The sequence below is a fragment of the Capra hircus genome, chromosome 1 (genome assembly GCF_001704415.2).
Source record: "Capra hircus breed San Clemente chromosome 1, ASM170441v1, whole genome shotgun sequence".
Classification (NCBI taxonomy): Eukaryota; Metazoa; Chordata; class Mammalia; order Artiodactyla; family Bovidae; genus Capra; species Capra hircus.
This window is the reverse complement of record NC_030808.1, coordinates 13,865,760-13,893,482: the sequence shown is the minus strand read 5'-3', so window position 1 is coordinate 13,893,482 and position 27,723 is coordinate 13,865,760. Positions and strand designations below refer to the sequence as shown.

At 32.2% G+C, this 27,723-nt stretch overlaps 1 protein-coding gene across 2 annotated transcripts in view; it reads left to right on the top strand.

The window, feature by feature from the left end:
- NCAM2 (neural cell adhesion molecule 2) overlaps positions 1 to 27,723 on the top strand; it is a 605,915-nt gene that overhangs the window by 559,746 nt on the left and 18,446 nt on the right. The window contains exon 16 of one of the 2 annotated variants that reach the window (XM_013966137.2): positions 3,331 to 3,819. The exons of the other annotated variant lie outside the window; for it this stretch is intronic. Coding sequence (XP_013821591.1) covers positions 3,331 to 3,437 — 107 coding nt within the window. The 3' untranslated portion in view covers positions 3,438 to 3,819. Of the gene's footprint in view, positions 1 to 3,330; positions 3,820 to 27,723 lie in introns of those variants that run through there. 2 annotated transcript variants of the gene reach the window in all.

The window sequence follows — 27,723 nt, the reverse complement described above, 5'->3', positions numbered from 1 at the left end:
ACTAACCTGCCTATTTAAAACAGTGGATTCAGTAGATATTGATGACTTTTGAGTTTCTTGCTTGGACAACTCTAACATTGTTGTTATCATTTCTGCAAGTAAAGAATCTTATAAACAGAGTAGGATTTTTAGAATAAAAATCAAACATAAGATCAGTTCGTTATTCATTAACTTTAAAATGTCAAATAGATGTTAGATATGTGTGTATGGAGATGAGAAGACAGCCATGACTTGGAAATATGCACTGTGATGTTGTCAGCCTTAAGAGTGACAGGTATTTAGGCCTGTGTGGGGATAAAACCATACAGTGAGTAATATCTACACCTTATGAAAAATAACTGATGTCTGTGATACTCATAAGTGCTCCCCAGTACCTAGAAGGGTGACTGGTACAGCATTGGTGTTCACAGGGTGGTTGTTGAGTTATTGTAGAATAATAGAATGTTAATAGCTGCATCTCAGGGAACTGTAATATACATGAAGAGGAAAGCAGCCCCACCCCACCGCCAATGAGACTAAGATGTCATAGAGTTCCTGGAAAAACACAAGGCTGTAATATCTTGGAAGTTAAGAGGGAGTCATATTTCCAGAAGAAAAGTTTTCGATCACATTTGTCCCTCCAGAAGCTACTGAGAGGTTAACAAAACTCAGTTGAAAGAAATGTGAAGTCTGTTTACAGCTGTGCTGAAATTTTGGGGAGAGAAATTAGGTGGGAATGGGCTGAGGATCTTGTGGAAAGTTAGCAGGTATAGACTCCATGTTAATTTAAGGGTTTCAAGAAGTTTTTTATGAAGGTGAGTAGAGCGGGGAAAATATCAGTGTTAGGACTTTTATGATGAAAAAGGCTAGAGCATGTTATACAGCTGATGAAAGAGATCAAACAGTCAAGGAAAGTCACAGATGTACAGACAAAACCATCTGAGAAGGTAGAAGATAGAATTCATGCGCTCTAAACTGTACAGCTGAAACAGCAGCTTACTGGAAAAGGGGAAGCAATAAAATATTTATTTTATCTATAAATATGTCACAAAATAATGTATAATTTTTGTGACTGAATCCAGAGACTACTAAGGTCTCATGGAAAGACAGATAAAAGATATACCCTTATTGTTCAAGAATTGTTTGATTTACCCCTAGGACAATTCTTGGGGCAATTTTAGAAGCTGTGATGGTTGATGGTAGACTAGGGAGCCTTTAAACCCACGAAATACTATAGAGTTAAAATTATGTGTCAGCAAAATAGGGAAAAATGTATTTATATACTTTCAGTATAATTACTCATATAATTTCTTATTCAATTTTAAAATACACATTATAAATTCAAACTTTTAAAATCAGTTATATATAATAAACTAGCAAATCTTGTCTTATTTAACTGGAAAATATATGAAATTTAGAATTTTATTTAGTTTTAATTTGTATTTTAAATAGAATGCATTATAGACCGTCAAAATAAAGTGTACAGACTTTGAATTAAAAAACCCATTACTTATGTACATTCAGATATATTTAACTCTTTGAGTAAAGCAACAAGCTAAATCTACAGTATATTTATCTGTTGGACTGAGGGACTACTTTTAAACAATAGGCTTACCTTACATCCATATGTAATACATTCTATTCATAATAGTGGCTTTTCTATGTATGTATTTTAGTGGACACTGCATCAGTCCATAGCTTATGGTTCAGATATTTTTAATGTTTTATCATTAGTGATATTTTCCTATTCTCACTTATTAAATATGTGTTTATTTTAAATGTTGTGTTCCTTGATTCACATAAAAAGTGTGCAAAATAACAACCACAATCAATTTGGGACATTCATATTGCATAATTCTATCTCATTTTATTTTATAAACATTGAAAATATTTGGTAGTGATGACAAATTACTTTTGTAAAACTGACTACAAAACCATCTATGGAACTAGAGACTGATAAAATGATATTTATTGATTTCCTCAGTAATTTCAATGGCTAAAAATATTCCTAATGTGCTAGAATGGCTATAATCTAATGCCTTAAAAATTCTTAGTAATAAAATTACTCTGAAAATATTTTTCACAATTTCCTTTGGCTTTACACCATGATTAATATTTTTTGTTTAACCAAAAATCCCCAAAACCAAAAACCACCTTAGTACCCTTTAGCAACTGCTTCATTTTTCTTTTCTTGTTACTATGAATTGAAGACCTGTTTAATATTTACATTGACTCAATATAATTTGGTGACACATAATTCCATCCATATAGAGAAGTGACATAAATCATCACCAATAAATATATTGCTAACATTTCTTCAGTTAGTTTTTATTATAATCAACTTTTTGATTATATATATAATAAACTATAGAGTGAAATTATTTAATGGCATTCAACTCTACTTTCAACAAGACTAGTATATATTTCATCTCCAAATAACATGAACAGAAAATGAAATATTCAAGTTTATGGCAAATACTAAAATGTTTTCTTAAGTTTATGATTGTTTTAGAATAAAAAGAAATTCTAAAATAATGGTGAGATTGAAGTTCAATTAATGGGTAAGAACTTCATTTTAACAATGTGGAAATCTCAGCCAAGTCTAAATACTAATGATACGTTCAAGACAATATTTATTTGGTTTTGCACATAATATAAAAACAAATTTCTATAAATTATTTTCATTATCTTTGTTTCTCAAAATTATTTTAAATGAGCAATAGTAATATATATGTCACGTGTACCTATGGCCAGTTGAGTTAATGTTCCTCACTTCTATTTTTCAAATTTTCTTTGCATGAACTTATACTTTTAATTACATTTCTTGGTACTTCATTCATTATTAAAATATAACTCTTCTTATTAAATGTGTTTTCTTGAAAATATTACAGCAAAAACAGTACTATTAGCAAACATTACAGAATATGATGAGGTTCATATTTAAGTAATATTGTAAATTTACAAGGGACACCGTGGATTGACTGGACTAGTCATTGTATCTTCAGTAAAAAATATTTACAATGTTCACATTTGAGAAATCAATGATATGATGAATGTCTATGTTATGTGAAATAAACATTATTAATATTGAGCCTCAGTTATATTTTTAATATGTGACAAATATTTAGAAGTATTTTATACTAGATTTTTTTGTTCTTTGCCTTGTATCAAAATATTTTTTTGTAGGTAATTGGTAGTAGCTTTGTGTACATCTTGTATTAATTATTTTCTCCTTTTTTCTTTCCTACTGTCACTTTTTTCTTTTCCTTTATTTTCATGTTTGTAACTCTACTCTTTTTCCTTAATTATTTTTTTCTTGTTCTACTTTCAAAAATAATTTTCATCATACAGATAAATGCTGTGAAGAGAATAAAGGCGAAAATGGAAGCCAGTCATGGCAGCTGAATGCTGCTGCGTTTTCTTTCATTATAGTCATAAGTTTGTCTTTCATGTTTTAATGTTGCTATATCATATATTTCCTTTTTTTGCCCTGAAAACTTACAAGGCTAATCTAAAGTTGCAATAAAGTATTTTCTAACGTCCAACTAAATATGCATGTGTCCTTACCCACAAATAGTGACCCTTTTTTCCCTACCCCAAATTGTTGACCTTTAAAGTATACAATTTGTCAGGAAATCACAGAAGGACATTGAACCAAGATTGTTTCTTTCAAGTACTAGTTCACAGAGTAATTTGTTTCATTCTCAACTTTTTTTAATTTCTAAAGTTGGCCTTGTTAAATATCATGTCACTTTCATTTGAACTTAAAAATGAAAGTGCTAGTCACTCAGCTGTGTCTGACTGTTTGTGACCCCATGATCTGTATAGCCCACCAGACTCTGTCCATGAAATTTTCCAGGCAAGAATACTGGAGTGGGTAGCCATTCCCTTCTCCAAGAGGTCTTTTTGACCCAGCGATCGAACCCTGGTCTCTTGCTTTGCAAGGGAACTCTTTACCATCTGTCTGAGCCACCACAGAAGTCCATTTGGAACTTAAGCATTTGCTATATCTAATCTTCTTTCATTTGATTATTTTACAAATATAACTCAATATCCATGGCCAAATATTATATAAATAGAAATTTTGTGATGTAGAATTGTGGCTCTTTCATATCGACTTGATTGTTATTCCTTTAAATGTAGGGTTTAGAACTTTATAAACATAATATTTCATAGTGTTTACTATTTATATAAAACATAAACCTGATAGCTTTTATTACATTAAATGTGTATATCCTATGTGCTGCTTGATTTTCCTCTTATTGACATAAAATATCATAAGGAATTAAAGTGAACCAGATTCATTTCTTCAATTTGAATACCAAAAATCTAGACTTTTAGTTTTCATTAAATAAAACTACCTTTCTGCATTTGTCCCAAAGTAAATAGTAAGTTAAAGTAGATTATATTTTAAAACCTATGTACTAGGTTTGAATTATGTTTTGAGGTAACATCAAGTATTCATGTTCTAACATAAAATCTTACTTTTTCCTGAAAACCTGAGTCAGTTTCTTTGCAAGATCAGAGGGGAATAAATGTTTTAGCCACTACTTTCCTGAAGATGAAATTGAGATGAGGACATGTTACTAGATTCCAGCACTGAGAGGAGGCTGGATTTGATGAAGTAGCATGAGCAATGATTTTTATTTTCACATTTCATTCACTACAAAATGAGAAAAAAAAGTATTTTGTGTTTTTTACTCCCAGCTACACTCTGGCAAGGAATTCTTACTAAGTATTCAAGACAATTAGGGGGAAATCAAATTTACATATATTAACCAGAATGACAATGGCTCACATGGTAAATCAAATGATGATTTCTGGGCTTTGAGATTCATTCATCAAAAACAATTTGTTTTATTGTATTTATTGTTTTTATGTCTTCAATGAAATACTTACAGGATCCTATTATGTAAGATGCAAAAGTGGACCAACTGTTGGTAGTCTGTTTTCTGTAATTTATCTTTCCAAACTCTTCACTGTCCACTGCTATATTTCTTGCTTCTGAGCTAACAGCAAACCTTAAGAATGCAGAATTGACCCATTCACAAGTTAAACACACTTCCTTCTCCCCTGCTGAGACAAAGGTATTTCCTCCTACCAATTCATGCATTGTTGGGATTTAACCTATTTATTGGAAATGTTCTAGTTTTTAAAATTAAAATAACCAGTGTTTCTGTGTATTGAAAAACAAACTATAATTTTATACTACACTCCATGATTGCATCTTACATTTCATGGATTTGGATAAGACTTGCAGATGTGTTGACTAGTGATATGTAGCAAGTGCTAGGAAAGAAAGGAGTTCCAGTAACACTTGCATGAACAAATTTTTCCATTTGTTATAACCTGACTGGATCTTGCCAATATTATAAATATTTCCATAATAAAGTCATAAAAATTATCTTGATATAGTACCTGATTACAAAATACTTTTGTGGAGAACATGTAATATGTCTTTAGTAAGATAACAGAGTTGATTTCTTTTTTTGATTTTATAATCTATAATTCAAAGTCACCAACAATGATATGAAGAACACTCAGTCTAGCTTACATGATACTTAAACTGATATTTGGACAGGTCAGAAAAAAAACTAAAATTAAAATTCTAATATCTTAGCAGAATTACTTACACTTGAGTTGTTCATTTATGTTTTTTAAACATCTAAGTCCAAGTCAAGATATTAATCCTGAAATTAATAAGCTATTTATTATTTGGCCAAGTTTCTATTCTTAGATGAACAGTTATTTTACAGTTCTGAGACTTGTGTAAGTTAAAAAATATTCTCAAGACATCTTAAAATATAAACCCTGTGCTTTGCCTTATGTCTATAAGAAATAGGAGAGCACAAAACTATAAGCAATGCAGCTGTTGCATTTCAAAAAGTGAAACCTTAGAGAGTATAAATTACCTTGTCAGATTGTTATTTTGCATTGTAATAAATGTAAATGTTGCTGAATTATATTTTTTATTACTTGAGTTTTACCTTTGTTACGTACAACCATCAAGTCTAACTGACAGTATGTTTCATCTAATTGAAATCTGCTGTAGATCTAAGGAAATGTGATTATTGGTAAACAAGATATAAAAATTCTCCTAGCATCATCCAATTTTTTTTAAATCCAGTGGATTTTTAAATAAAATTATGTGCCTAAATGTATAAATATGAGCTTGTGTATAAGGTGAGTTTTATGTTATTCATTATATATAATCAGAAATATGTACCTATGTTCATTGTTGTATGTATTGTATCATCAAATGTTAGATCATTTTAACAGTTTGTTTAGACCATATTATACCAGTTATAAAGTTAGGTTGATTTGCTTATTCATAGTTACCATTATTTGCACATAGAGCCTCCTGATTAATTTTTTATATAAACTTGAAATCATTTTTCTTCTTCCAACCCTTTCCAAGTTTATCTTCTTTTACCATTTATGATTTATCCCTGCTGGTCTCTCAACCCCAATTCAAGCTCTAATTATTCATCTGATAGCTGTAAGGCCCATCAAACTACATTTTAAATATGTTAACAGATTATGCCTAGGAGGCAGCAATAAAACCTTTCCTATGAAAAATATTGTCTTACATGGGAGAGCCTTAAGTTAATTTTCATTTTTGGCTTTTCTGTTTTAATACTACTATTCATTGAGAATAAAAACATTTTATAAACCCTATACCCACATTATTATGCAAGTGTACTCATATACTTGTGTGCGTTCTTTGCTCGTAGATATGAACACAATTGAAATTCTTAATGACTTCATTTTTCTTAAATTTTTTTTATTAGCTTAAAGAATCTCAAGGGTTTAACAATGTAAATAAATAAATTCTAGAGATTGGATTAACTATATGTTAGTTATGTAAAAATAATTGCACAAATTGCACATAATTTTGACTCTTTGGGCATTCAGCATTTCTTTTAAAATTAACGATTAAAATTACAAGTATGCATAGTAGTTCATAGATTATACAATTTGGAGATGATTATACAACTCATATTTTCTATTTAATAATCCCCATTAATTATATTTAATTTAAATTATAATTTAAGTAAGGAAGATTCTACAATTTTTTTTTTAATCTGGACAGGTGGATTTATGATTTTTCATTTATATTGAACAAAATAAAATATTTGAGGAGGAATTAGGCTATGAACTTTTAGATCTGGATGGGTACTTTCAGATATATGAAAAGCATTCTTTTTATTCATGATACACCTACACTAAGAATAAAACAATGCAATTTTTAGATTACAAATGATTTTAACAATTCAAGATGAATATTTGCATCACTAATGCAGTAGGGTAAAAATGTTTGTATCTACCTTTCAAAAATAACTAATATTGTATATATTTTCAGTTTATAGTAGTTAAACAACATCTCTAATCATAAAATTATCTAAAACTCTCCAACTATTTGTTTTTGATTATGATATTAACAGCATTAAGAGTTTTAAATAAATAACCTCTTAGGACACTACCTAAATTAAATATTATCATTTACATATTTCATAGCCCTTATATATTAGAATTCCATTCACTGAATAAAGATACTAGATGAAAAGTTCATACCTAAATTTGTCATTTTATGTATTTTATTATGGCTCAAATCTATGAGACATAATGTAATATCCTTTAACCCGCTTTTGAATAAGTACAAATCAAGTAAGCTTTTTCTTACTTGGTTTTATTTCCTTTCATTCTTCCTTCTTAATTTTTCTTTATACTATTCTCTCTCTCTCCCTTCCTCCCTTCCTTCCTACTGTCTCTCTTTCCCTCTCAATTTCTGGCCATGTATAAGTAAGGTGCCGTTCTTCTGTTCCTTGTCTGTTAATTGCTGTTAAATTTTAAATTTCAGAATTTGTGGTATGTATATATGTCATAAAACCTTAAACAAAGTTAATGCATTGAATGGGTTGATTACATTTATTTTCAAATGATTGGAGATATGAATATTCTACAAATTACCCTGAAATGATTTCAATATAAATTGAAATTGGTAAAAAGCCTATATTTAAATCAGCTGATTATGTCATTAAAAATGAAGTAGTATTTAATCACTATTAATACCTGATAATCTTAGAATTCAGAAGATATTAACACTAAATATTAGGTCTTCACTAAAGGGAAAAAGTTTCAAACATCTAATTAACATATTTTCTGCCCAGCCACCATCTAAACTAGAGTAATTTTCTAGAGTTAACATCTTTAATTTTTTTAATTATTTATTTCTAGTTGAAAGATAATTACTTTAAATATTTTGTTGGTTTCTGCCATACATCAACATGAATCAGCCATATGATTTATGCTGATATATGTAGTATCTCTTTTTACTACATGGTGCTAAAAAATTTCATATAATGCATAATGATTTAAAAGTAAATAACATCTCAGTATTTTGGTAGGAGAATGGATTCAATCTAATTTCATTGTTCTGGAATAAATCAGAGATGAGAATCTAATGTCAATGCTTTATTTTCCAAACACCTTTAGTTTCTTTATCTTACCTAAGATTATGAATCAGATAAAGATCTCTGGTAGTCATGCTCCCCTCCTTCATGGTTATTAACTAAGTAATTGGAAGCCTAAAATACCTGTCCTTAAATGTTACAGAAAGAGTGGATTATTTTAGAATATCAGTTTTTAACTACTAGTTAGCAAAATTGCAAAACAAAATAGCCAGGGAAAACACATATGTTCAAAAGTTCAAGTAGCGAATCTGCGGTGATTTGAATTGCAACTGATGTCCTCGTGTCTTTGTTGTAGACTATTATTCCACCTACTTTTTAAAGATATACTCATTCAACTGTAATTAAATTTTAAGTATAAACTAATCTAATATTGGTTGTATTAAGCCTAGGTACATTGTAAAATTTCTTTATTTATGTATGTTCAAATTGAATTTAGTTATTTTTTATCACTCCATTTTTAAGTAATGGAAATATAGTTATAAACCATAATATTCAGAGATAACATAACTTTTAAATTATGCAATATTTGTCTATGTACTAAATGGGCACTGTGAAATAAATCTCTGGTAAATCCTTTTTTCCCCTCAAAAGTAAGAAATTAAAAATGACCGTTTTTAAAGAACATCCATAATTCATGAACTTCTTTCAAGAATATTTTTATCTCACATCTTAACATTGATTTTATATATAACAGTTCTGTTTTAAAGTGACTATTTCTGATCATTTTAATTGCATTTGTTTTCATCATAGCTTATTTTCTTAAAATAAAATGTATGTTATATATGTATTATCCTCAATATCATCTCTTATTTAAAACCTGTGACATAATATCCAGCACTATGTGTAATCCTATGCATGAGTTTCATAGTATATTAAATGTCATTTTATTTTCTGTACTTCTGTGTCTCCATTGTCGTAATAAAGAAAACTGAGGAAAACCTTTGCTATATGTGTTTTCTTTATTACTGGTACAAACCGTTTCTGTCTTGTGTGTTTTCATTTCTAACTTGATCAGATTCAATATCTCAAAGTAATAAATGTATGGTAACACATGCATATATATTTCTCTCTTACAAACAGTCAGTTGTTGGATTGCCAGTTAAAAATGAAATAGTGTAGAAATTACAAAAGGGAAAATACTCATTTTCAAGATTTGCATTATTTTAAGGCATGCTTAATCTTCCTTTATCCAGAACAGCCTTCTCCCAAATATATGTCTTAAAGACCACTCATTAAAATGTTTGCATACGTTTTAAAATGAAAATTATAATATCTATATTTTGTTACAATGCTTAACTTCTTTCAGTTGATAAAATAGTTATAGAAGTTTTATATATTGGGAGAGAGAAAGAGGTAAGCTGATTTTTTTTTTTTTTTTCTGTTCTTGTTTTTGTTTTTCCCGAAGCTCCTTAAAAATGATATGGTATCAAATGGGAAGTATCTGGGGGTATTTGAACATTTTCATAGTGACTGTCACAGTAATTTTATATTTCCTGGTTAGATTTATGTTACTTTATTTTGGGGGGCCACTAAGGAATCTAAAAATATTTAAGCAAATATATTCTAGCATTCTAATCAAACACCATTATCTTATTATAGCAACAATCTGAGGATCAGAGAACGACGAGTCATTGACATAGTCAAGTTACTCATATTCTGTTTTCCTTGTATGTTTGTTTTATCAAATTACACTGAAAGGAGGTATATCTAAATCTCTTGTCTATTACTTCTATGATCTTCTAGCTTTGACCTGCTTCCTTTGACTTCTTGATTGGACCATAGGAAAAACTTTCTGGCAAAGGAAAGGCTGTGTATTAACTGACCACCATGCCTTCCAGTAGTCCTGGTACTTCTCTTAAGCTGCTGTTTTATTTCTCACTTCAACTTATACATAAAGCTTCATTTATTCTCATGATCAGTGTAATAAACTCACATGGTGTATATAGTCTTAGCATATCAAGTTAAATTTTATTATTTTCTTATTTTTATACATTGTCTAAAAACATTTTTAAAATGACTTACTTATATTTTTGGTAGAAATAAATAATATTATCTTTATATAAAATAATATTTTTACTGTCTAATTAAAACTAAAATAGATATTTCCATTTCAACATCTATCCTTTTCATTTTTAGAATTCTAAATAAGCAACTTCAATACATAATTTGCACATTGGCTATATGCTTGCTTCTTTACTGATTTCTCATTTATTATTACAAGAGAAAAATTATTTTAAAAATCATAGTAGAATATAATATTTTATTTGTTTAAATGTGGTTAAAACAGAGCTAAAAATTATTTCTTCAAACTAGCATTTCTGGTTTCAAGAATCTCAGAATGATAAATTTCCATTTACCATTGCTTCTATATAATTTCATCACGCTGAACTGGATATGTACATTACCTGAAAGACTAAATGCAAAATTCACTGATGCTCTTGAAAAATTACAAGAAAAATAGTATACTTTTTGGTACTTATTGATGGAAAACAGAATAACAATTAATTGGATTTTCATATACTATCCTGAGACTTACTCTTCTATCAAATGGCTCAGATATGAAGGAAAGTTTACTTAAGGAAATAGAAATATTTCTCTACAACACTATTCAGTATGGTTTATTTATAGATTTCCTCATACAAACATAAGAAATTGAAAATGATTGACTTGCCTGTGTTACTCATAACTTAGTATGTCACATTTTGGTAGTTATTAAAGGACATAAATGTAATTATAGACATTCTCAGTTGATTCAGGACTATTAACCATTCCCATTAAGATTTCAAAATATTAACTTTTTTCCGGCTCTTAAATATACTTTGTTTTCTAGGATAGTTTCAACTTTGCACCAAAATTGAGAGTAATGTACCAAGTTCTTATATACCTTTTATCTTGATATACGCATAGCCTCCTCCATTATAATCATGCAGAGTGGTACCTTTGTTACCATCAATGAACCTACATTGAGACATCATTTTTTATCCAGAGTTTGTATTAAGTGTTACTCTTGATTTTGCAGATTCTATAGTTTTTGATGAATATATAATGACATGTATTCACCATTATGGTATCATACAAAATAGTTCCAGTGCCCTAAAAATGCTCTGTCCTCTGCCTGCCTTTTCACCCCTGTCTCTCCGCTAATCCCTGACAACCACTGATGTTCATAGTTTTGCCTTTTCTGTAGTATCATATAGATGGAATCATACAGTAAGTAATCTTTTCAGATTGGCTTATCTCACTTAGTAATGTACCTCTAAAATTCCTCCTATATCTTTTCATGTGCCTCTGTATCTTTTCATGTTCATTTTTTTGTAGTATTGAATGATATTCCATTGGCTGGATGTTCCATGTTTTATCCTTACACCAAATGAAATAAATAATATGTTTGTCTCTATTTTTCTTAGTGAAAACCTACACTTCTGTTTTATAGTTGATGGTATACAGTATAGTCATTCAGATGCAGTGTGCAATAATAACTGGCCCTACATGTTTAGAATGTTTCCTTTTAATAATGTAGCTTAGTTTTTTCTTTTAACCCCAATGCAGAAAAGGAAGTCTCTAAGACACAATAAAATGCGTGTTAAAATGGAAATTTTGTAAAATTAATAGGTTATAAATTCCTTAAAAATGATAATATCATTCATATATTTGTTCACATTTTGCATTTATTGTTTTATAAATTTAGAAAATTAAAAGTATGTATATTTAAGAATTTTATAATAAATAGGTTAAACTGTCTGGAATTTCAATAAGCAATTTGTAAAACATCAATTGTAGTTTAATACTGATGCTCCTGCTCTTTAGTTACTAAGTCATGTCCAACTACTTGCTACCCCAAGAACTATTTAGTCTGCCAGGCCCCTCTGTTCATAGGATCTCCCAGCCAAGAATACTGGAGTGAGTTGCCATTTCCTTCTACAGGGAATCTTCCCAATGCAGGGATCAAGTCTCTATCTACTTCTTGGCAAGTGGATTCTTTACCCCTGAGTCACCTGGGAAGCTCTAGTTTATTCTTGTACAAATGTAATTCAATTTTGTAATATAGTCTTTAAGAAAAAAATATATTTTGTTTGTATAAAGAAAATTTAATCTCCTTGTTTTAAATATAGGGAATACTCTTTTAATATTAAAAGAAACAATGGAATTGACCATTTAATGAGTGAACCAAGGATCTAAAATTTAAACTATTCACTTTTTTTAACACTTTTTTTTTAACAGATCAATATCTGTTTTGATCATATTCACATCATTCTAAGAAGCTCCCTTTTCTACTAACCAATAAAAGCTTCACTGTCTTATGTGAAATAACAAAATTAATTCCATGAAAGTAAATTGAACATATACCATAAGATTTATACTGACTATGAAGAAATTAGAGAGTGAGTGAGGTAAGAATAAACTTCAAATATAGCAGTTTGAATAATTATCATATAGAAAAATATTTTATATTACTATCCATTTTTTAGACAGGATTTTGTGGCTGGTGGTCTCCTTCCAACATAATTAGCAATTTGAAATGTAAGTGTAGATAGGAGCATAGATATTCTGCTATGCAAATGTTTTAGATATTTCACAGTTTCCCATGATTTATATTTGTACCAGGTTTTCAACAATTATAAAATATTCATTACTAAGTTTTTAGTTATTTGAAATATTTATCAGAAAAATGCTGGTATCTACTATTTCTTTTAGCCAAGTTTTTTTTTCAAAATTAATGCAATTATTTTATTCTTTAATTTCCTTTCTTACATTAAAACATGTTACCTTAACTCATATTAAAATTTAACAAGTTTCCATCAGCATTCTCATAGAAGAAGAAGACTTTTTGTATTTTAGATTATTCACTTTTTATACAGAATTGTTTTAAATTTAGGAAAGATAGATAATAAAACCTTAAGGGAGATTGGATAGATATTTAAAAATTGGTCAAAATTATGCGTCACTTGAAATGTCATTCTAATTAAAAGTATATAAAATAAGTATACAGGCAAACTGTTTACCATCTGAGCCACCAGGAAAGCCCATACTAATTATGATTCATGGTATATATGTATACATATATAATACAAAATATTGTATATTTTATCTTATACAGTGTCTACTTTTTATATATTTTTATGTAGACCATTTTTAAAGTCTTTATTGAATTAGTTACAATAGTGATTCTGTTTTATCTTTTTTTTTTTTTTTTTTTGGCTATGAGGCATGTGGGGTCTTAGCTTCCTGTACCTTCTGCATTGGAAGATGAAGTCATAATGACTGGACCACCAGGGAGGTCCCTACAGATAATGTAGAAAGTCCCTACATTATCTAATGTGAATTAAATCACTAATCGCAATATGAGACTGACTATCTTCTAGCTTCTTCAATCCAAACATCAGGCAGGTATTGACATGTCTATATGCACTATAGAAAAAGGTATGGAATAAGAGAGAGGGAAGGCTGGATGGACATTTTAGTGCTGTAGCCCAAGCCTCTACTAGCCCCCTCGCAACCATTGCAACAGGCTCTATTTCCTTGTCTATGTGTTTCTAGCCTCGTCCTACCATCTTTTAAGAAAAGATCAATTAGGTTTTATTGTTGGTGGTGATTATTTTGTTTTGGTTGATTTATTTATTCATTTGTCTATTCAATTGAAAGGTTCATTTTTTTTAACCTCATAATTTATCAATTAATCAGTATCTTCCACCAATTACCCCCAATATCAAATCCCTAATATCCGTAAATATCTGCTAACTTCAGGTTATACTGTATATTTTCATATATCTCCTTCTTTGCTCATATCATGTTCTGACTGAAATGGGCTCATCATCACAGTGACATGTCAGAAGTTATCTTCTCTATCATGCCTTCCTTGACTACTAACCATCAGCTTACATGCTTCTTCCACCTATTTTCGCAGGTCACAGTATGTTACACCACTAGAAAAGCATTTTCACTCACCCCTATCAATACACGAATAAATCCCAGTGAAGAGAGTCCTTTGCCTTTTTCTTATTTTAGTCTCACAACAATTTGATAGAATTCTTTAATAGCATTATGATAATCATGTCATATGATTTTCACATAGGATAATAGTATGTCTTTGACCAATTTATCACTTGGCTTAACCATAACTTTTATGATATAAAGGACTAGAAAATATTTTGAAAAAGCATGCCATTCACAATCATACTTTGTAAATGGACATATATATATAATATATAAATATATATTTACATGTATACATAAATAAACATATATACTTTTAGAAAAGAGTGTAGGGTTTTACAAATTTTAATTAATTTGCATAGTAAAGTATATTTATAATTTCCTTTCCATTACTAAACCAATTATCCTCAATTAACTGCTTTTTCTTGCCTCAAATCAGTTACTTAGTTTAAAAAATACATCTGATTTATCAGTGCTACCTCTTGATACTATTTTCTTCCAAACCTCTCCTGTTAGTAGAGAAAAGGGACTTGAAATTGTAGATTAGCATTATATTTATGCATCTAAAAAATCATTATACATGTAATATCATTTTGACAGAAAAATCAAAATGACTTGAAAATAGACAGTATTAAGGAATTGTAAAATACAATCTTCCCCTCCAAAATATTGTATGAAAAGAAATTTACTAGTAGGTAATAAGTTGTCTACATCAGTATTGCTTAACTGATTACACCCAAGAAAGACAAGACTACCTTTTTAAGATGTACCCAAAATAACGTGAAGACTTAAAACATATATGAGAACTTCCTTGGTGGCTCAGAAGGTAAACCGTCTGCCTGCAATGCAGGAGACCCGGGTTTGATCGCTGGGTCAGGAAGATCCCCCGGAGAAGGCAAAGGAAACCCACTCCAGTACTCTTGCCTGGAAAATCCCATGGACAAAGGAGCCTGGTAGGCAGAGAATCGGACACGACTGAGCAACTTCACTTTCCTTTTCCTTTTAAAACATATGTAAACAATGGCACAGGGCTTTATTGATATGTTTGAGGAATATTGAAAGATTATTGGTGAATTTTGCTTATATCATTTAAAATCTGAAAATTTTCAATTCCTAAATTAATGAGGAATACTACAAAGGGTTTTATCAAAGAACCAGAAAGCTAGAAAATCACATGCAATATAAACTTCCATGTAACTACTGATCTCCAGCATGACTTTTATAGTATGTTTCTAGATATATAAAGAGCTCCAATGAACTCAATGTGTGTTCATTTAAAACACATCTAATTACCTCTGTGTGATCCTAAAAGCTAAAAATCCCTCAGACATGTCCCAAAGCACTTAAAAATTGGTGTAATTACATACAAGTATGTACTTTTTTCAAGTTTCTAACAGTTTTTATTTTTAATACATTTTTAAGATTTTACCCTTTTAAAATTCCAATATTATTTGCCTGAAATGCAATCCTTTATAAAAGACTGCATGTTTATCTTCACTGATGATAATACTCTCTTCACAGCCAGCACAGATATAACCTTATATACGTTTTTCCTTTAAATCATACCCTGAAAAACATGTAAGATAGAACACTGTACCCACACAGTTTTTGTACAACTAGTTCAATAAGCAATTGAATATCAGAATAAAGTGAACATTTAAGGGCACTCCATGGACATGAGTTTGAGTAAGCTCCAGGAGTTGCTGATGGAAAGGGAAGCCTGGCATGTTGCAGTCCATGGCGGGGTGGGCGGGTGTTGGGGGGTGGCAAAGGGATTGACATGACTGAGCAACTGAACTGAATTGAACTGAACTGAAAACATTGCTAATGACCACATTTTGTCAAAAAGCTGAATGATGTAATTACTTTATCTCATAAATGCTATTAACAAGAATTGTCCAAAAAGAACTGATATTACAGAGTAAATGATTAGAACACAAAGAAAGTATAGTCATAATTTAAAATGAAGGAAACTTTGATTCACTTCATATTAAAATAAACTTTTAAGAGATTTAATCTTATTATTTTATTTAAATGGATATTTACATGTTTAAAATATTGTGCAAAATAACCTTAACTATAAAAACAACAGTAAATGTAATTCAGAACCTCAAAACTAATGGTGAGCTGAAGTAGACAAAAATGAAGAGAATACATGTTTCTCAGGCAAGAATACTGTAGGGGGTTGCCATTTCCTCCTCCATGATATCTTCCTGACTCAGGGATTGAACCCATGCCTCTTGTGTCTCTGGCATTGGTAGGCTGATTCTTTACCACTGTGCCACCTAGGAAATATGCATATGTCTATACAATATATATTATATATATATATATATATATATATATATATATATATATATATATATATATATATTTGTTCACAAACTGAGCAGAGTTCAGTGTTATCTGTCAGAGACAATAAGAGCATTATCAATAATTATCTTTATTTTTTTTAAAGTTTGACATCAGACTTTCAAAGACTGGGAAAGATTTTAATTTGACATATAGAAGTAAGGCAATGATCAAAAGGTAAATTTACTATACAAATAATGAAAAAATTTAAAATAATATTAAACTAAAAAACTTCTTAAGTTTTAGTCACAGTGATATGCACATCTGTAACTGGAAGAATGAAAATATACTGAAACCTTAGGCCTAATGAATAGTTTATCAAAAATAGTAAAAAATACATGTAAAATATAAACATTTATTTACAGTTATTTTATGCACCATACTTCATGTATGCTAGCAATATTAAAGTATTTATACTTGCTGAAATCTAGGAAGATTGGGGTAAAAGAAGAGAAATCCTAATTTTTTAAAAGAAGAGACTTTTATTATTATTATTATTATTTTTTACTTTGCAATATTGTATTGGTTTTTCCACACGTCAACATGAATTAAAAAAAAAAGAAGATACTATAAACAAGTGATGAGTAATAAGTTTACTGTAAACATAGTGGTCATTTGTGTTATTCACTCAGTCATATCCAACTCTTTGTGACCCCATGGACTGCAGCCCATCAGGCTCCTCTGTCCCTGAGATTTCCCAGGCAAGAATACTGAAGTGGGTTGCCATTTCCTTCTCCAGGGGATCTTCCTGACCCAGGGTTCAAACCTGGGTCTCGTGCATTGCAGGCACATACTTTACCATCTGAGCCACCAGGTTTGTAAAGTAATATTTCTACAGTGTTTTGGAATTCCCAAAGTTCCTTCATATATGATTATCAAAGAACATTTTAGCTAGGTTATATGGAAATTATTGTCGATATTTCATTAATAATTAAATAGAATAAAAGTGTGACTGAGATATTTCCATTTGTAGTGTGTTGGCCACAAAATGGTGGAGATGAAAATAATTTCCATCAGTTTATTTTCTATAAATTCAATTTCTTATATTTTTATATTTTGTAAATGTACATTGCATTTTTCTCAAAAGATGAATATGTTATAAAGTTATTTTAAAATAAAAGCACGTGTCATAGGAGGAGATATTCAGTCTTTTTCTGGTTGTGTGTGTGTGTGTGTTAGTTACTCAGTCATGTCTGACTCTTTGCGACCCCATGAACTATATAGCCTGCCAACCTCCTCTGTCCATGTGATTCTCCAGGCAAAAATACTGGAGTGGGTTGCAATTCCCTACTCCCTGGGATCTTCCTAATCCAGGGATTGAACACTGGTCTCCAGCATTGCAGGCAGTTTCTTCACCAACTGAGCTACCAGGCAAGTCCTCTGTACGGAGAAGCAACGAAAAAAGTGGCTTGGATTGGAGAGAGAGTATAAATTCCAATCGTAGTAGCTCTTGAGTTTGTTTGAATTTTTAAAACATTTTGGATTAATAGAAATTGATATGTTTAGTCACCCTTGCTGTTATAGTTGGCAGTGATTCTTTCTTTCTTTTTATTTAATACAGTTAAAGACACATTGATCAGACATTAAAAACCTCAGAATTTCAAAAATTTGTCTCAAACAGGCTTCAGTTCAGTTCAGTTCAGTTCCTCAGTTGTGTCTGACTCTTTGTGACCCCATGGACTGCAGCACACCAGGCCTCCCTGTCTATCACCAACTCCTGGAGTTACTCAAACTCATGTCCATTGAGTTGGTGATGCCATCCAGCCATGTCATCCTCTGTTGTCCTCTTCTCCTCCAGCCTTCAATCTTTCCAGCATCAGGGTCTTTTCAAATGAGTCAGTTCTTCCCATAAGGTAGCCAAAGTATTAGAGTTTCAGCTGTAACATCAGTCTTTCCAATGAATATTCAGGATTGATTTCCTTTAGGATGGACTGGTTGGATCTCCTTGCAATCCAAGGGACTCTCAAGAGTCATCTCCAACACCATAGCTCAAAAGCATCAATTCTTTGGAGCTCAGCTTTCTTTAAGTTCAACTCTCACATCCACACATGAATACTGGGAAAACCATAGCCTTGACGAGACAGACCTTTCTTGGCAAACTAATATCTCTGCTTTTTAATATGCTGACTAGGTTGGTTATAACTTTCCTTCCAAGGAGTAAGCATCTTTTAATTTCATGGCTGCAGTCACCATCTGCAGTGATTTGGGAGCCCCCCAAAATAAAGTATGTCACTGTTTCCACTGTTTCCCCATCTATTTGCCATGAAGTGATGGGACTGGATGCCATGATCTTAGTTTTATGAATGTTGAGCTCTAAGCCAACTTTTTCACTTTCCTCTTTAACTTTCAAGAGGCTCTTTAGTTCTGTGCTTTCTGCCATATGGGTGGTGTCATCTGCATATCTAAGGTTATTGATATTTCTCTCTGCAACCTTGATTCCAGCTTGTGCTTCATCCAGCCCAGCATTTCTCATGTTGCCCCATCCTTGCTGCAGTCCTCCACTGACCCATACCTCCACAGGAGACTCTCAAGCACAGTTCTGTCCCAGTTTCCATGGGGTTCCCAGGTCCCAGGCACACAACACCTGCCTGAGCCCTCTGAGTGTCCCTGGCAGGAATGGGGTCCGATTCTAAAGGCGAATTCACCCCTCCAAATAGGCTTATCAAATGTGAATTCAAATTGAATGGATCAATTGTATGGCAAAAACAAACACAGCATCTAAAACAATTTTCCTCCAATTAAAAAATTAAGAAACATTAAATGGAATGGATCCATCAGTTTAGGGATTAACAACAGCCAGTATGAATACAGGAAACCCATGGTCGTGACATAGAAGAAAACTGTGGCATGTGGAGAAATGAAAAGAGTGGGACATTGTTCTTAGATTGTTATATCAGTCGTTTCAAATGTTTACCCTTTAATAGTGAATTTTATAACATGCTTGAATAAGAGTCTTCGTTGTTTTTTCTACTTGTGATTACACTTGCAGAAGTCATGTTTCAAATATACAAAAGTAGATACTTGGAATCATTTTTCTAAAAATCTAAAGTACATAATAATGGTATTTCTATGAATATGCCCGATTCCTCATTGAATATAACTGAGAGAAAACTATCAAACCTAAAGACAAATCATATCTAATTTAAGTTCTGTTTAGCAAGTTAGGTATTCCCAATATGAAATTGTCTTATAAAGACAACTTTTCTCTACCCAACTCCTCAGGATTGAAAAGATTATTATCTTTCTTGAGTGGATTATGTTAAAAAATGCAAAGGTTTCAGCTTAATCTATAGTGGGCAATACTGTGATTATACTTCATTTTCTATATCGCCACTGTTGATAAAGCTATACAGTTTATCAACATTTTTAAGTCTTTTAAAAATACTTTTTTTTTTCTGTTGACATAGTCTAGACCTTAATCTTGTTTCTATACTTTAGCTCTTTTTACTATATTTTCCTACCCTTTGTTGATTTTGAGGGATCCTGGAAAAATATCACAGAACACCAAATAATCAATTTAAGATCATTTCCAGGTATATGAATGACAAGTGATTTTGGAAAGCAACAATCTAAATAACAGAGCAAGAAACTATATGAAATCTTAAGTTCACTTTTTAATTAGAATATTAGGTATGCTTTGTAGTGTTTTTTATTTTTAACTGTAGGATAATTGCTTTACAGTGCTGTGTTGTTTCTGCCATTTGACAATGTGAAGCAGCCAGAAGTATACATATATCCCCTCTCTCTGGAGCCTCCTTCCCATCCACTCCCGTCTCACCCCTCTAGGTTGTCACAGAGCACCAGGCTGCTCTCCCAATGCTATAGCACAGCTTCCCACCATCTGTCTATTTCACACGTGGTAATCTACATATTTCAGTGCTGCTCTCTCCATTCTTCCCACTCTCTTCATCCCCTGCTCTGTCCACAAGTCCATTCCCTACATCTGCGACTATTCCTGCCCTGAAAATAGGATCATCAGCACCACTTTTCTAGACTTCATATATATGTGTTAACATGAAATATTTGCTTTCCTCTTTCTCACTTTGCTCTGTGTAACAGGCTCTAGGTTCATCCACCTCATTTCAACTGACTCACATTTGTTCCTTTTATGACTGAGTAAGACTCCTGAGAGTCCCTTGGACCGCAAGGAGATCCAACCAGTCCATTCTGAAGGAGATCAGCCCTGGGTGTTCTTTGGAAGGAATAATGCTAAAGCTGAAACTCCAGTACTTTGGCCACCTCATGTGAAGAGTTGGCTCATTGGAAAAGACTCTGATGCTGGGGGGGGGGGTGTTGGGGGCAGGAGGAAAAGGGGATGACAGAGGATGAGATGGCTGGATGGCATCATCTGACTCGATGGACGTGAGTTTGAGTGAACTCCAGGAGATGGTGATGGACAGGGAGGCCTGGCGTGCTGCGATTCATGGGGTCGCAAAGAGTCGGACACGACTGAGCAACTGAACTGAACTGAATATTCCATTATATATATATGTATATATATATCACAACTTCTTCATTCATTCCTCTGCCAATGGACATCTAGGTTGCTTCCATGTCCTGGTTATTGTCAGTAGTGCTGCAGTGGGCATTGGCGTGCATGTGTCTTTTTGAATTATGGTTTTCTCAGGGTATATGCCTGGTAATGGAATTGCTGGATCATATGGTAGTTTTATTTTTAGTTTTTAAAGGAGCCTCCATACTGTTCTCCATAGTGGCTGTATCAATTTACATTTCCACCTACAGTGCAAGCATTGTTGTTTAGTGGCTAAGTTGTGTCCACCTCTGCAACTCCATGGACTGTAGCATGCCAGGTTCCTCTGTCCATGGGATTTCCCAGACAAGAATACTAGAGTAAGTTGCCATTTCCTTCTCCAGGAGATCTTCCTGTCTCAGGCATCTTACCTGCGGTTCCTGCACTGGCAGATAGATTCTTTACCACTAAGCCACCAGGGAATCCCCTTTCTCCACAGGTTCTCCAGCATTTTATATATATATATGTTTCTATTATGGCCATTCTCACTGGTGTAGATGACACCTCATTGTAATTTTGTTTAGATTTTCTCTATTAATAAACAATGTTGCACATCTTTTCATGTTTGTTGACCATCTGTTTTTCTTCTTTTGAGAAATGTCAGTCTAGATCTTCCACATATTTTTTAACTAGGTTGTTTGTTTTTCTGATAATGAGCTCCTTGTTTATTTTGGAGATTAATCCTTTGTCAGTTGCTTCTTTTGCTATTATTTTCTTCCATTCTGAGAGTTATCTTTTCATCTCATTTATAGTTTCCTTTGCTGTGCAAAAGCTTTTAAATTTAATTAGGTCCCATTAGTTTACTTTTGTTTTTATTCCCATTACTCTAGGAGGTGGGTCAAAGAGAATCTTGCTGTGAATTATGTCAATGAGTGATCTGCCTATGTTTTCATCTAATAGATTTTCGTTTAAAATATATATTACCCCAGAGTGTACCTTTTATAATGCATGAAGATTACTCTAGGTCCTTCTTAATCTAAAAATCTTACCTTTTGGTCCTTTGTTGTGTTTTACAGAATCCAATGAATGAAATTAAATTAGGGAAACTTATGCTTCATAAATAAAACTGAACTTCAATCAATGTATGTTAAGCCTAAAGACTTATGTTAGTTTTAATCTCTTTTAGTACATATCAGGAAATCCCTCTAATGCTGAACTAATTTTGAAGCACTCAGTGAAGGTTTGTGAAGTCTAAGTGAATTAATAGTTCTTTAAAAAAAAATAATGAAACTATATAGACACAAAAGTCTACAGATAATCCAGATGTCTGATTTTAAATTAGCTAAGTTGCTGATCAACACAGCTTGTTTTCTTTGTTTGTTTTCTTCTAAGATTCAGGATCTTAGCTCCCAAGCCAGGGATGGAACTTTCCCCACAGCAATGGAAGCTCAGAGTGTTAACCACTGGACTACCAGGAAAGTCCCCCAAGACAGGTTAGAAGGAGCTTAAATGTAGAAAGCAGCCTGCTCCTTCTGTTTCCACATAGGATGAAACATACGTGCGTATAGATTTATACATAGGTTTTCCATAAATCATTTGACGTATGAAAATGATGCACTAGGCAAAATGAAGGAAGAACGTGTAAACAAGAGACAAATAGACCTACCTCTGTTGTAGAAGAGATTAGCATTTGTTCAAGGTCATGATGAACAACAAAAATTTTCCTTGTAGTCTCTTGTATACCTAACTGTATTTATCAATGTGTGTGTGCTCAGTTGCACAGTCATATTTGTCTCTTTGCAATCCCATGGACTGTAGCCCACCAGGCTCCTCTGTCCATGGATTTTTCAGGCAAAAATACTGAAGTGGATTGCCATTTCCTACCTCAGGGTGTATTTAGCACTATCATTTATGAAAATAGTCACCACTATTCTGGGTGCAACAACCAAATCTCCATTTAGGACCATTTAAGTTTAAATTAATCATCATTTAAATTCTTTTTAGTTTTTTCTCTATATTTTTATCACAAATTTCTATATCTAAAAGTAATTCTCAACCTATAGAGAGTTAAATAAAAAACTGAACTACTTAAGAATCAAAAAGCAATGGTACTTTTATAAATAAAATGTACTTTTTTTTTAAGTATTAGCATCAAACAATATTTCATGGAAAATTATTTAAGTGCTTTTAGTAGTAAGCTAATTTCTGCAACAGAAATATGAAAAAATCATGCATATGACAGCTGTGATTTTTTCCCCATATTTAAGCGTTTTGATTTTATATTTTGATGACTATTAAACTGCAATTACATAAGCTCTTGGGCTACATATTGGTTTAGTTAGGCAATTTCTAACTTTCACAGTATGGGGGGGTGCAGCTTGGAGGGTTGTTGTAAAACTTCTCTTAGGCTGATTCTCATATTTGCTTTCAATAATAAAATATGTATGTAGTAATAGATGTTTGAATTTTTGACACCTAAATTATTTATATTTTATTAATTCTAACATGAAATCCCTTTTCAAAGAGAAATATAAAAGAACACCAAAAAAAATCTGAAAACAAGGATTCAAGAAAAAGACAGAAAAGCAAGAAATAATTATTTGCATTATTTTACCACTTTTAAATAGTTGTTTTTCTACTAGTAGCATAGAAAAAATGAATATTGACATGTTTATGCAAGCAAATTACACATTTTAATTTATTCACTAGTTTTTTTTACTATCTTTTGACTATTTGATGCTGCTGCTGCTGCTAAGTCACTTCAGTTGTGTCCGACTCTGCCACCCCATAGATGGCAGCCCACCAGGCTCCTCTGTCCCTGGGATTCCCCAGACAAGAATATTGGAGTGGGTTGCCATTTCCTTTTCCAATGCATGCATGCATTCTAAGTCGTGTCCGACTCAGTGCGACCCAATGGACAGCAGCCCTCCAGCCTCCTCTGTCCACAGGATTCTCCAGGCAAGAATACTGGAGTAGCTTGCCATTTCCTTTTCCCATTTAACGCTGAGTAAAATCTTGACTTAAGGTATAAAAAAACATAAAACTGAGAAGTTCCCTGTTGGTCTAGTCATTAGGATTTGGTGCTTTCACTGCCATGGTTTGGGTTCAATCCCTGGTTCAGGAACTAGGATCCCAGAAGCCATGCAGTGTGGCATATATATATATATATATATATATGCACTAAGTTGCTTCAGTTCTTTGTGACTCTTCGAGACCCTATGGACTGTCGCCTGCCAGGCTCCTCTGTCCATGGATTCTCCAGGCAAGAATATTGGAGTGGGTTGCCATGCCTTCTGGCTAAACAAATAGTCTTCAGTTCTACAGATCTAATATTAAGGGTTATCTTGTAATGTGGAAACCTGAAAATATTTTTGTTTTCGTAATGGAGTTAAATAAAACTTAAGTCATAAAGCACATATGTAAGTATTCTGGGAAGCTAAAAAGAAAAGATATCTTTAAAATCCTTTAAATGATTGTCATGCTTAGTTTCAATGTATTAAGTAATTAAAACCATAATTTACTTATAAAGATTTTTTGCATGTTGCCAAGGACATAAACCATTCCTAGTCCCCAAATCCTACTGATGCAATGCTATATACGGTAATGACTTTGTGAGAAGTCCAGAGAAATAAGTGAACTTCTACAATAGACTAAGTTGGTAGCAAAAGAAAGAAGGAAAATATAAGGAAATTTAGCTTTCATAATTATTATAGCTTAACTTCATGGAATATGAGAAAATATAAACATTTAAATATATTGTTGGTGATGGAGAGGGAGGCCTGGTGTGCTGTGATTCATGGGGTTGCAAAAAGTCGGACACAACTGAGCGACTGAACTAAACTGAACTGAAATATATTGTTAAGCTAAAAAAAGCTTTCACCAAAGAATGTAATTAAATATTTATTGCATAAACCTATTTGATATCCATGCCTATTCCTTGCAGTGACAAAATATATATTTAGTTTTTCTTAAAAAGTAACTTTAGGTAGTCATCCAACTTTGTAATCATTAGTTAAAAAGGTATAACTTCATTTCTCTAGGAAAAAAGTAATAACTCTTAAGGTCACTATTCCCCCACTGTAAGATGCTTTATAAATATAATGTTTCTAAGCACTTTTTTGAACTCAGGAATTAAGCAGATCAATATACTGGTTTAATACTAAAAAGGTCACAAATAAAATATTTATCATTTAAAAGCTAACTAGCTAAAACTAAGTCATTTCAAAATAGTGACTGTATTCTCAGAAGAATAATCAATGCTTAACAAGAGATTCTGAAGTTTGCTGTTGAAGAAATATATTTATTGAACTAATTTAATTTCAAACAGTCAATTTTTTCACCAAAACTGCATTTCCACAGAATTTTGTGATAATAATAATGATACTTGTTAAATTTTTACCTTGTGATTTAAATACATTATTATATTCACAAGTCTTTCCAACAACTTCATGGCTTAGTTTGTAGAGATTGTTTTCCAAAGTGTCCCCATTTCAATAAAGAGGCATCTCAGCCTTAGAGAAAAGTTAACTGACTCAACAAAGGATATGGAGGAGTAAGTGATGGAAACAGGATTTTCTGATGCCAGATTCAGTGCCTTTTCTAACAAAGCAAGTCTTCACATTTTAAAAATAGTAAATGGGGATTTATGTCATTGACCAGGTATATCATCATTGAGCTGTGGGATTCATTGCCTAAAACTTTGACTAGGTATGCATGTGAGAGGAATCTAAATGAAGTAGGAAAGAAGTGATTGAAGTTCAAATGTCCATTTGAGTCACTATACCCACAGGGGCTTACACTCAATCAAATCTTTATTTTTTTACTCTTCTTGTCTGAACTTTGGTGGTTGAATCATGTGAGGCAAATCCAAAGTGATTAAAATTAATACTGAAAAACATATTTTTGCATTACATAAAATCAAAGATCTCTCATAAGGAAATGTCTTTATTGTAACAGTAGATTCAGGTGAGGATCATTTATATTTGAAAAGGAATAATGGAAGAAAAATATAATTGTTTAAAGTGCTGAAACAAATCCTAGTTTTCTTGTTACATTATTTTCCTAGCATGAGGTACTAGGTTTTTTAATAGTGCATACAGATACATCTTTGAAAATTTTAAAATAATATTTGGAATCTCATTGTCCATTTGTATATTGAAACTTTACATGAAAAAAATACCAAATTCCCATGGCTGAAAAATATTTTGTTTCTCTAGTTTTTCCTTAAAGTGGGTTCATATGATAAGAGAATAGTTCTCTCTAAGTTAATAATTTCTCTGGATTCACACTAGGCAATTTTTCTACACTAAAACCATCTAAATAGCATGTAAACTTCGATAGGGGAAGGAGATTCTGAAAAGGCATGAAAAATTTTTTTTCCTCCAACACTGTGTTTCTATTGCCTGTTTCTAATTATGGGAAATAAAATAATTGTAATCAAAATGCCAATTTTTAAGGGCATGTGAGTTTCAGGTTTGTTGATTCTGTGGTTAAAGAATTCTTATTTGCAACAACACAGGATGCTGTACAGGAATATCTGTGTTCTAGCACAGGTGATGGCACCCCACTCCAGTATTCTTGCCTGGAGAATCCCATGGATGGAGGACCCTGGGGGGTTGCAGTCCATGGGGTCACTAAGAGTTGAACACGACTGAGCGACTTCACTTGCACTTTTCACTTTGATGCATTGGAGAAGGAAATCCAACCCATTCCAGTGTTCTTGCCTGGAGAATCCCAGGGACGGGGAAGCCTGGTGGGCTGCTGTCTATGGGGTCGCACAGAGTCGGACACAACTGAAGCGACTCAGCAGCAGCAGCAGCAGCAACACAGGTGAACCATGAGGTCGCCTGAGTAAGTGCCAGGCACCATGTCACAGAAGGATTTTTATGACTCTACCTGCAAACTCTGGGAGTGTTAAGAAATATGTTGTTATTGTTTAGTTACTAAGTCATGTATCCCTCTTTTGTGATCTCATTAACTGTAATCCTCAAGACTCCTTTGTCCATGGGATTTCCCAGGAAAGAGCACTGGAGTGGGTTGCCATTTCCTCCTCCAGGGAATCTCCCCAACCCAGGGATCAAACCTGTGTCTCCTGAATTGGCAGGCAGATTCTATAATATACCACTGAGCCACAAGGCAAGCCTGTTACGGATATATAAATAATATGTATTTCCTGAAAAAAAATAAATTTAGATATGAAATTCAGAAAAATAAATTAGTATTCACAGGTGTGATATATTCAAGATTGGCCTGTTAGTAGAAAATTCAACATAAGAACTCTTATATCAGTTCCTTTGGATCACAATTTCTTCAATCGTGGTTAAAATATAGTAGACCTAACTTTAAAAATATGACTTAGAAAATCTTTATTTTGCATATATGTTTTTTTCAGAAGTAGTTTTCTCAAATTTGCTTCTGTATCTGTCACTTGAATTGCACACCACTCACAGATTGAGCATGCTATTATGATACTGAGTGGTAAATGTATTTTATCATTTAAAATGATAATTATGT